Raw genomic sequence first — 12,187 nt, 5'->3', positions numbered from 1 at the left:
CACCCAGTAGATTATCATAGATGATCATAGAATTTACAGTGCAGGAGGCCATTCGGCCCATCGAGTCTGCACCGGCTCCTGGAAAGAGCACCCTGCACCTCCACCCTATCCCCATAACCCAGCAACCCCACCCAACACTAAGGGCAATTTTGGACGCTAAGCGCAATTTATCATGGCCAATCCACCTAACCTGCACATCTTTGGACTGTGGGAGGAAATCAGAGCACCCGGAGGAAACCCACGCACACACGGGGAGGATGTGCAGACTCCGCACAGACAGTGACCCAAGCCGGAATCGAACCTGGGAACCTGGAGCTGTGAAGCAATTGTGCTATCCACAATGCTACCGTGTTGCCCCGGAGTATAAATGTGTGGGCTTTCTGAGCTGCAGCCAAATTCGGCAGCAGCTGCGGGAGGCTACACATCTCTGCGTAATAAAGCCTCGATTACACTCTACTCTGGTCTTGTCGTAATTGATAGAGATCCAAAAGCCTCTGACCCAGTAGTGAGCAGTCACAATTAAGAGCATGTCTCAAACATTGTTCAGACTCTTGAAAGCTCACAAATGCCTCATTTCCACCTTGATTTGATACAGATAGTTACTGCAGTCTAACAGTGCAATAGCAGGATGAAACTGGGGGATGTGCTTCTATTGTACCACTAGCTGACTGATGGCAATGAATAAAAGAGACCACTGGTGCTTCAGCAGCAAAATGGCAGAAAAGCTCAAAAAGCACAAGGAAACTTGGGAAAAGCATTTTAAAACAACATAAAAAAATTTTTTTTATAAATTTAGATTACCCAATTATTTTTCCAATTAAGGGGCAATTTAGCGTAGCCAATCCACCTACTCTGCACATTTTTTGGGTTGTGGGGGCGAAACCCACGCAGACACGGGGAGAATGTGCAAACTCCACATGGACAGTGACCCAGAGCCGGGATCGAACCTGGGACTTCAGCGCCATGAGGCGGTTGTGCTAACCACTAGGCCACCGTGCTGCCCGTTAAAACAACATAAATGACGGAAATAACTTCCACACGGCCCAATACCTCAATTTCCTGCGGACATACAAGCAAGGAACAGGAGTCGGCCATTCGGCCCCTTGAGCCTGCTCCGCCAATTAATAAAATCATGATGTTCTAATAAAAACATTACAACTGTATCCCACCTGCCCTCAATAACCTATCACCTCCTTGTTTACTAAGAATCTAGCCTCTTCTGCCTTAAAAATATTCAAAGACTCTGCTTCCACCACCTTTTCAGGAAGTTCCAAAGGCTCATGACCCTCTGAGTGAAATAATTTAGCTTCATCTCCATTTTAAATGGGTGAGACCTTGGGCTGGATTCTCTGATTTTGAGAGACTAAGTGCTGACGCCGGCATGAAAACTGTGGACTTTTACAACGGCAAAAACGGCTCAACAGGTGCAACAATTCAGCAACTCTAAAGGGGCTAGCACTGTCGTCACGTGAAACGCAACCGTTTGCATGCGAAACTGCGCTGGATGTCCCCGTGCACAACCGCAAGGAGCGGGAGAAGGCCGGAGGGGGACCACCAGACCTGCGGCCTCTCACCATGCCCGAGCAGAGGGCACTGGACAGGGCCGGTGGCCCGGAGGAAAGGGAGGTCGCCAACGGGCAAGGTGAGACCCCCTGCCTAGATGGAGATCCTCATGACACATGTGTGCCCCCCCAACCACTCCCCTCACCCTCACCCCCCCCACATCCACCTCAGTCCCACCCCTCAGCCCCCCACATCCCCCTCATCCTCACCCCCCCCACACCCCTCACCATCTCACCCTGTCACCCCCCCCCCTCATCCTCACCCCCCCACCCCTGTCCAGCTGTCTAACCATACATGCCATCTTGTGTCTTACAGGACCTGCCAGAGAGGGGTCCGGTCGATCCGGAGCCCCTCACCCCAGCCAGTGTCAGAGCCGGTGCCCCTCAGACAGCCGAGCACTAATGGAGAGAGCAGCCGGAACAATAGCTCTCTGCCTGAGACCCAGGACACCACGGAGTTCAGGTCAGAGGAGGCACAGCTGTCTCCAACACCCTCCACCCTCCCAGAAACTATCACCTCGGTTGGGCACACTAGTAAGGAGGCTGCTGGGACACTATCTAGTGCGCACCATACAGTCGGTCCGGTACAGCATGTGGAGTAGGAGCAGCCGAGGGGCCGGATGGTCGGAAGGCAGCCCGGCCCCAGGGACCTGTTGCCGCAAGAACGGGTCCCGGGCTCCTGGAGTATCCAGTCCCACCCACAGTGCAGATGCAGGCAGAGACCCAGGGACCACGGGGCCGGCGTCCAGCACCTGCGGGTGTAGGTGGAGGAGTCCATCCGCGTGCAGGAGCAGGGGGTGATGCTCGGTCATGCGTGCCACCCAGGCCGAAACCGCATGGGTGGTGTCCGCGGTGGAGGTAATGGGGGCGACGGTGGAGGCCTGGAACATTCTGTGCAGGCGGGGGCCAAGGCCCAGGACAGGGCTGCCCTCTCACAGGCAACCATGTGCCAGAGCCACCTGGACATCGTAGCGGCGCTCCTCAGCGTGGCCCAGTCACAGCAGGCCATTGCTGAGAACATCAGCGGCATTGCCCAGGTGCAGGCCAGCGTAGCGTACACTCAGAAGGAGGTGGCCCACACCCAGAGGGACGTGGCCCACTCACTGGCTGATATGGCACAGAACCTGAGGGACACGGCCCTCTCACTGGCTGATGTGGCACACATCCTCAGTGTGGTGGCAGTCGTAGTGTGATGTGGTGCAGTACCAGATGAAGATGGCCCTCACTGTGTTCCAGTGCCGCGAACGTGCAGACCCTCGTCGAGATCAGAGCGGGCCTCCAGGACTGGTACGCCAGGTGGCGGGGGGGGGGGGCCTCAGCGGATGGCTCCACTCGCACCCCCGTCCTATGGAGTAGCCCGGGGCCATCGGGCACCCCGAGGAAGGAGGAGGTGCTGGGGCCTGTGCCGGTGACTCCCACATGGGAGGTGCCGGAACACAACAGAACCTCGGGCTCCCTCCCTCCTGTCCCTGGTGCATCTAGTGGGTAACGGGCAAAATAAGGCGGCACCACGCCACCCGGGACGCCCAAGCAGTGGCCGGGCCCATCCAGGCCGGGCCGTCCCAGGAGACATGCGCCAATGGGGACCCTTGTCGCAGGGCAGGAGTCACAGCAGTCCACCTCCAATCCTACTGTACCACCTGGGGAGCCACCTAGGCGTAGTGTTAGGGCCCATGACGCCAGAAAGTTAGACACCAGTTAAGTTGGCACAGGTGCAGGGCACAGTTTAGTCATAGGGTCTAGGGCACAGACCGTATATGTTTGTTCACAATAAACACATGTTCACACCGTTCAAACTTGCTTCTGTCCTCTGTCTGATGGGTGCGAGGCTGGGGCGGTCAGTGCTGGGCAGTGGGAGTGGGGGCTGAGCGATGAGTGAAGGCCCCTTGGGTGTACCGTCCATTCTCACCCCCTGCCCCGACGTGCCAGGAAGCCCACCCCAGGAATTTGACAGGACCGTATGATGGACTGGCCAGCTCACATGCACAGATCACCCAGGTGGAAGGTACTACTGTGGGCATGAGTCAGATATTGACGAACAATGTGGAGCACAGAGCTCATCACAGAGGGGGTTGTCATCATCCTTCATCCCATGGACTGGACCCACTATCACTGCCAACCAGTTCCCCCAGCTCATTGCACCGCAGGTATGTGTAACAGAGGGGGTTGCATGCGGGTGGTTTGGTGGTGTGGGAAGTGAGGGGGTGTGGGTCTGAGATTGTGGTTTCCGTGCCCCTGCCCAGCAACTCTCCTAGTCGGTGAACCTGGAGGCTGTCAGAGCGTCTCGTGCTCGCTGGCCCTGGGTGGTCAGCAAGATGGCAGCCATAATACCGGTCGGTGCCTGAGCACCGCCCCTGTCCTGTGTGTGTGCGTGCGTGGGGTGGGGGCACCCTGGCTGCTCGGCCTGTCCCCTCCTCTCCTCCACCCCCGGCAGGCTCCCCCCCCCACCCCCCCTCGCCCGCCCCCGCCACAGCCAGTACGGCCGGTGGCCGAGCCGGCAGCCCTCAGTCACACCACGCCACTCTCATGCTCAGCAGCCAGGACGCCAGGTTCACGATTTTTAAAAGCACAAGAGAACCATGCCGCCAGGAAATCCGTCCATCTGAGGTGCTGAATCGCGGAAACCCCAGAGCATCGGGCGTCAGGGCCGCTAATGATAAGCCCACTGTACTTACAGGCCGCGCGACGAGCGCCGTGTTTACGTCGTTTTTCGGGACCGGAGTATTCCGATTTGGCGTCAAACCGGTGTCTACCGCGATTTCGACATTGGAAGCTATTCTCCACCTGATCGTATTTCCTGATTTCAGTATCGGCTAACAGAGAATCCAGCCCCTTATTTTTAAACAGGGATCCCTCGTTCTCGATTGAGCCACAAGAAGAAACATCTTCTCCACATCTACTCTGTCAAAACCCCTCAGGTTCTTGTATGTTTCAACCAAGTTGCCTATTACTCTTCTAAACTCCAGCTGTTACAAGCACAGCTGTTATACAGCCCGCCTATTCCAGGTATTAGTCTGGGAGACCTTCCCTGAACTGCTTCCAATGCATTTACACAAAGCAGAGTCTGTCCCATTCTAGCACAACAAATATGTTGTAAGGAGACCAACACATTTCTACAATAACATGTTTTCTCTTCAGATAGTTGATTGCCTTTTATGACTCATCATAGGGGGATCCTTGGAGTATTTTAGGGTGCCCATAGAGAGAAGTTTGAAAACCTTGAGCTCTAGTTGATGCTTTATGATCAGACCTTGTGAATAGTGTTGTTATGGGTCAGGGTTTAGAGAACCCCAAAGTGTATCATTGAGTTCACCTGACCCACAACTTTTAATAGATTGTGGTATGGGGAGCACACGGCCCACTCTCCAGGTGTGGTATAGCAGAAATGGAAAAGTATTTTTTAAAGCAAAACAATGTTTATTCTATGAAATCAAGTTAACCTTTTTAAAACATACAGTGAACATATTAGCAACCATTAATTCAAATACATTCCCCAAAGAATACAACACTAAGTAATCCTTCATAAATTCCCAAACATCCATAAGACTTAAAAAACACCTTTTAACAGAAGCACATCAGGTTCAAATTCACTACTGCGAGCAGTTACCACTTTGAAAACCCCAAATGAACATTCATAAGCTTGCAGAGATTCACACACATCCTGCTGTGATTTCAGCTTCTCCAAAACTAATATGAAACCAAACCCACCCTGCAGCAAAAAGCCTAAAGCGAAAGTAAAAAGCTGACAGACAGCCCAGCTCCATCCACTCTCTGACATCACTGCAGTAATAAACACCCATTTCTTAAAGTTACTCTCACTACAAATCTTTATATGCACACCCATTTATAAACACCCATTTCTTAAAGGTACTCTCACATGACAGTGTTAAGTTGTATCAAACTTGAGCTTCCTTTTGACCTGTAACTATTATATCCTCAATTTAATCCAAACGTGATCTGAAATTATTGAACAATATTCTAATCTAATTTTTAACACAACCTGACGTGCTTAATGAAGCAAGCTAAAGCAGATGCAGGCTGCAACTCTGATTCATTGGTGTACAGTAGAGTGGTGATTATTGCCCCATTCAATTTGTATAGAATAATATTGTATATTAGAATTGTGTTACCAGTAATTCTTCATTCTCAGGCATCAGAATTTCATTTTCATCTGCTGTTCCCAGGTAAACTGTTTCATCAATCTGTAAAAAAAAATGGTTTTAATGACATTGAACTGTAACTGGGAGATACCCCAAACCCCAACCCACAGGTTCCCAGGTAAGGATTTCATGATATTTGCCTGGAAAGTGCAAACTTTAATTGGACAATTGCTCTGCACTGGTAACTATCCAATAATGCTATTTAAATCTCAAACTTAGAATGGTTCCAACTATCATAGAGTAACAATAACCCAGAAAATGTTAGAAGAATTAAGACCGTTTCTATCTTCTGGATATCCTTTGGCACCGACCCACTCAGAACGTCCAGAAGGCTCTCCCATGCCCCAAAGATCACCCCCCCCCCCGAAACCACCACAGGACTCGTCTGACTGCTCACCCCCCCCCCTCCACACTACCCTCCATGGCACTTTCCCCAAGCCCCTACTACCTGCAGACTACCGTCCCCTGGCCTGACCTGAACCAACATTCCCCCAACAGTGCAACCAATCTCCAAGCCTGTCCAACCTCCCACCGCCAACATCCTCCCGACAGCCCGACCCGGCCTCCCACCCGGCCCCCCTCGCCTCAACCGCAGATTGAACACCATCCCCCAACCTCCCCAGGCCTGACCTAAACTGAACACCCCCTACATCTACAACCTACCCCACATGTCTGAACTGATCCGCTAAAATGAACTGACTCACTTTCTGAATAGCGCCCCATTAGGAACGCGAAACGCCGCAATTCAGTCCCGACAGCAACACTTAAGGCACGATCCAATGGCCATGCTGTACCTGAAATGCTGCTCAACAATGCACAGCTTTGCCGATAAAATCCAGGAGACCCCACTCCCATGATCTACCCAGCTCAAGATGCCTAGCAAGATCCAACACGATCTTGCAAAACATTGCGTTGTAAATCCTGCCCATTGTGGGCGGGATCATTTTTTGGCAAATCTGTATATTAGAGGGAGACAGCTAGCCTCACTCTAATATGCAGTCCTGAGGTACCCAAGACTTTGAGATTCATCCCCTTCATCTCAAAGACCTAGGGCGAGCACCATTCAGATGTAATGTCACTTGTGGGGGGTCTCCCGGGGATTGGAGGCCCCCAGCTGCATACCCTTTGGGCAGGTGGAGCCCTGGCACTGCAGGTGCCCCCTGGGTTTATAGAGCAGTGCCAGCCTGGCACTCTGGCAGTGTAAGGCTGGGACCGAGGTGGCGTTGCCAAGATGCCCAAGTGGCACTGCCAGCTGGAATGGGCACTGCCAGCTGGAATTGATACTGCCAGGTTGACACTGCCAAGGTGCCACACTGGTATTTCTTTGCGTAGGAGCGATCGAGCCAGTGGTGCCCTGCTTGGGTGTTCTGGAGAGCCTCCATAGTGCGCTCGGGCTGGGGGTGGGTGGGGTCAGGGGATGCTTTGTTGGACTCTGAGATCAGGACGCCATTGGCAGCCCAGTCTCTCGTTACACTGGGGAATTCTGGCAAGTGGAGCTCCCCAGTGTACTAAAAAGAGGCTATGTGCAGCCTTGGCCGCGCGTTCCCCGCTGAGGCTCCATGTGTTTCTCGGCGCTGTAAGAGCCGGGAAACACGTGGCTAAACGTGCTTGCTATGGGAATTTGTTCCCAATTAGTTGAATTGAGCCCTTCGTATCCAAACAGCACTTAGTCTCTCCTGCCCTTTGTGTCGGCTGGCAGTCTTTTCTGATAATGCCTCTTTGCATCGCTAATGTGCTTTTTCACAGAAACTCCAGTATTTCTCTTGATTCTCAACTGTATTTTGTACCTGTCATAAGCAAACATTTTCTTTGTTGTCTTAATTTCCATCTTTTTCATTCAGGGAGCTCTATATTTGTTTGTTTTCAAGTGGCACCAGGAGCAATCTGAAGATTACCACAGTTGAGGTCCTGCTTTCTAATTTTTTACCTAGCTCCCTAAATTCTGATTGCAGGTCCCCATTCCCTTCTTTTGTGAGGGTCAAAAAGAATCCAGCACATGTCCGTGGAGTCAATCAGAAACTAACTTTATTTACAACAATATGTACACAGCAGCAGTAGTTCACCACTGCTTCCTTCTCTAACCAGTATCACACTGGCCTGGTCTATTTATACAGTTGCAACTACTAGTGATTGCCCCACTCCCCTTATTAGGCGAGCTCATACTCCCCAACAGTTATGGAAAAACCAATTTTCCCGAGCTAATAGGATTCGGGCAGGTTATAAATACCTTCCTACCTAAGTCATTAATACCAAAGGGGGCCACAACCTCGAGCTGTTCACCCTCCCCAGAAAAATATCCTGCAGCCACTCTGTGACATAGAATAGAACCATAGAATTCCTACAGAGCAGAAGGAGGCCATTCAGCCCATCAGGTCTGCAGTGATCCACTGAAAGAGCACCCTTCTTGACTCTGGCACCAAGGATGCAACATACCAACCTGGAGTCACTTCTACATTCACAGAAACGCTTGTCCATTCCCCTAACTAATGAATCCTCTTCTTCTTCCCGACTTGAATAGCCAAGTAGCCCGTGGTGCCACAAACCTGGCTCTGACTGCATTCCTCTAGCTTCCTCACTAGTTTCCATAATGGAAAATCAATTTCTGAGCAGGACCCCAGGAGACTCCTCCACCACCCGCCTAGTTTTCTTGGTCAGCCTAGTGATCCCCCATTCCTTCTTTGCCTGCCTCCAGGCCCTTAAGTTTTGGTGTGACCACCTTTCAACTTCGCAGATTCACCACAGTGACTTCAGCTGCAGCTCCAGTCGGAAACCCAGAGTTCACATTGCTGCAGCTAGCAGCACTTCCTGCACATATGGTTGTGTAGGACATTGGTAGAATCCATGACTTTCTATATAGCATAGAGCATGCATTCCGCTCAACTGACTGACCTCCCATGTAACTTTATTTCTCTTAAGGGCAGCACGGTGGCGCAGCTCAGTTGTAATTCTATTAAAACCACAGTTTACTTCCAATCGTGTCCGAGTGTATTGATGGTCGCATCAATTTAATAGACTTAAGAAAACTACTATGGAATCAGCCCTCAAACCGGATCGACTAGAACTCGACCCGCAGGCTGCAGAGGCGAAGGAAAACTTTCTACACTGGCTTCGGTGTTTCAAGGCCTACCTGGCTGCATTGACCACCTCCGAGACTACAGAGGAGCAGAAACTCAGTCTACTGCACGCACGGGTGAGCCATCGCATCTCTACGCAACTCAACTGTACCGACTCGTATACCGAGGCCCTCGCTATGCTCGACCAATTATACAGTTTAGCCACCGAAGTTGGCCATTCCCTCAATACAAAATGGAGGAACCCAAAGCTTGCAGGTTAAAATGGACAATGTTTGCAGCACAAGCAGTGCTGCACCAAGCCAATGTGTATTCTGTCTGCTAAGAGGGCAGACAGCACCGAAACGAACATTCCGCATACTAATGAGGCAATCTCCGGGATAGTTAACATAGCAATGGAACGATCCCAGGGACAATCGACACAAATAGAGAAGTGATTGCAACAGTGTATGGGAAACCAGACACCCCGGCACCAGCGGGGTTCGAAAACAAAGCACCTGAAGGCCCGCCCAGTAGCCGAGAGATAGCCTCAGTATTGGGGGGATTCAAACAAATCGATTGGGAAGATACCCAATCGATTCCCAGCAGGAAAAGGGTCCGCCCAAAAGGGCGCGAAGCCCTAGGACCTATAAAAGACAGGTCCCACACTTAGTTCGTTCTTCTTAACCAGCCCTCCTCTCTGGACCAGCATTTCGACCAGCTTTTGCATCCCGGCCCTTTGAACGCCTAAGCATCGATTTCAAAGGGCCCCTCCCCTCGACCAATCGAAATGTTTACTTCCTCAATGTCGTAGACGAATTCTCCCCCTTCCCCTTTGCCATCCCGTGCCCCGATATGACCTCCCACACCGTCAGAGCCCTGCACAGTGTCTTCACTCTGTTCGGTTTCCCCAGCTACGTACACAGCAACAGTGCTTTGTCCTTCATGAGCGACGAGCTGCGTCAGTACCTTCTCGACAAGGGCATCGCCTCGAGCAGGACTACCAGCTATAACCCCAGGGGGAACGGGCAGGTGGAGAGGGAGAACGCGACAGTCTGGAAGACTGGTCGGGAGATCGGGAATCTCCCGACCTCCCACTGGCAGGAGGTGCTCCCCAAAGCGCTCCATGCAATTAGGTCCCTCCTGTGCACTGCCACTAACCAGATCCCTCACGAGCGATTATTTGTTTTCCCTAGGGGCACTACCACGGGGGCTTCGCTCCCATCTTGGTTGAGGACACCGGGCCCGGTTCTCCTCCAGAAGCACGTCCGGACACACAAAACGGGCCCACTAGTAGAAAGGGTACGACTGCTACACTCGAACCCACACTACGCCTTTATTGAATACCCCGACGGCCGTCAGGACACAGTTTCCCTCCGGGACCTGGCGCCTGCAGGATTCACCACTACTACCACCACCGCCAAGGTACCCCTCACACTACACCACACCCAACCTCCCCGCGCCCTGTGGCCCCACGCCTAAATGTTTCCCGCGCCCCCCTTCGCCCGTTGCACCCGTCAGGAACGGAGCTAGGACCGAAACACCCCCGGAGTCCACCCTCATATCCACACCGACCGTCACCACCCAGTCACCCGAAGAGGCTGCAACCCCGGTGCTCTACCAATCCCTCAGTTCTTCTGGTCGCAGGCAGGCTCAGTTGTATCCATTAAAACCACAGTTTACTTCCAATCGTGTCTCGAGTTAATTGATGGTCGGATCAGCGGGGGAAATAGCATATGCGCTCATGGTAATTTCCCAAAATTCCCTGGATTATGGGGCGGTTCTGGCAGATTAGAAAACAGAAAATGTGACGGCACTGTTTAAAAAAGGAAGTAGACGAAAGGCAGGTAACTATAGGCTGATTAGCTTTGTCATAATACCCACTCATGTATATCATGAGATGCAGACAGGCAGTGATTGACACATAGGATAACCAATGAACACACACGACACAAAACAACCAATCACCAGACAGGATACCACCACTATAATGCCCACAGGGCACTAAGGCTCTCCCTCTCTCACAGGACACAGCTAGGGAGATAGTCGGAGTGCACAGGCCAATGAACATCATCACCATGTGATAGAGAGCTAGTCTGGTCAAGCCAGTAGGAGGTTATCAGTTAGGTTAATAGAGTGTCAACCCACAGCAGATTATGTACAGCAATCAACAGGTTCAATAAAACAGTGTTGGACCATCTCCTGTGTCGGAAGCCTGTTTCTCGTTTTACTGCATCCAGTTGCAGTCGATGTTAGACCAACACAGATGACACATCAAGCTTAACTTCTGTAGCGGGGAAAATGCTTGAATCTATCATCAAGGAAGAAATAGCTAGACATCTGGATACAAATTGTCCCATTAGGCAGATGCAGAATGGATTCGTGAAAAACAGATCCTGTTTAACTAATTTACTGGAATTCTTTAAAGGATATTACAAGCGTGGTGAACAATGGGGAACCGGTGGTTATCGTGTATCTGGATTTCCAGAAGGCATTGGGTTGCTGCCTAAGATAAAGTTGCATGCTGTTACAGGTAATGTATTAGCATGGATAGAGGATTGGTTAACTAATAGAAAGCAAAGAATGGGGATAAATAAGTGTTTATCTGGTTGGCGATCAGTGGCTGATGGTGTGCCTCAGGGATCAGTGTTGGGATCGCAGTTGTTTACAATTTACATAGATGTTTAGGAGTTGAGGACCAAGTGTAATGTTTTAAAGGCAAAGATAGATTTGTGAACAGTAAAGGAATAAAAGGTTATGGTGAGCAGGCGGGTAAGTGGAGCTGAGTCCACAAAAAGATCAGCCATGATCTTATTGATAAAGCGGAGCAGGCTCGAAGGGCCAGATGGCCTACCCCTGCTCCTAGTTCTTGGGTGGGATTCTCCGACGCCCCACCGGGTCAGAGAATCGCCGGGGGGGGGGGGGGGGGGGGGGGGGGGGGGGGGGGGGGGGGGGGGGTGGCATGAATCCTGCCTCAGTCGGCTGCCGAATTCTCCGGCGCCGGGGATTTGGCGGGGGCGGGAATCGTGCCACGCCAGTCGGGGGCCATTGGCAGTGGCCACACCGGCGATTCTCCAGCCCGCGATAGGCCGAGTGGCCACCCATTTTTCAGCCAGTCCTGCCAGCGTATGTTACGACAGGTACTTACCGGCGGGACCTGGCTTTGCGGGCAGCCTCCTGAGTCCTCGGGGGAGCGCGCCGGGATCTGGCCCCGGGGGGTGCCCACATGGTGGCCAGGCCCGCGATCGGAGCTCACCGATCTGCGGGCGGACCTGTGCTGTGGGGGCACTCTATTCCTCCTCACCGGCAGGTGTAACGATCCACGATGGCTGGCGCGGAGATGAATCCCCCCCTGCTCATGCTGGCGCTCCCGCGCATGCGCCAAATCGCGCCGGCTGGCGGAGGCCTTTCAGCG

The 12,187-nt window shown here is 52.1% G+C and overlaps 1 protein-coding gene across 1 annotated transcript in view; it reads right to left on the bottom strand.

The window, feature by feature from the left end:
- LOC119971676 (anoctamin-9-like) overlaps positions 1-12,187 on the bottom strand; it is a 411,929-nt gene that overhangs the window by 359,705 nt on the left and 40,037 nt on the right. The window contains exon 2 of the mRNA XM_038807554.1: positions 5,693-5,764. Coding sequence (XP_038663482.1) covers positions 5,693-5,764 — 72 coding nt within the window. The remainder of the gene's footprint in view (positions 1-5,692; positions 5,765-12,187) is intronic.

The sequence above is a fragment of the Scyliorhinus canicula genome, chromosome 9 (genome assembly GCF_902713615.1).
Source record: "Scyliorhinus canicula chromosome 9, sScyCan1.1, whole genome shotgun sequence".
NCBI classification, from domain to species: Eukaryota; Metazoa; Chordata; class Chondrichthyes; order Carcharhiniformes; family Scyliorhinidae; genus Scyliorhinus; species Scyliorhinus canicula.
The sequence above is the reverse complement of the archived record's forward strand: the minus strand, read 5'-3'. Positions and strand labels throughout refer to the sequence as shown.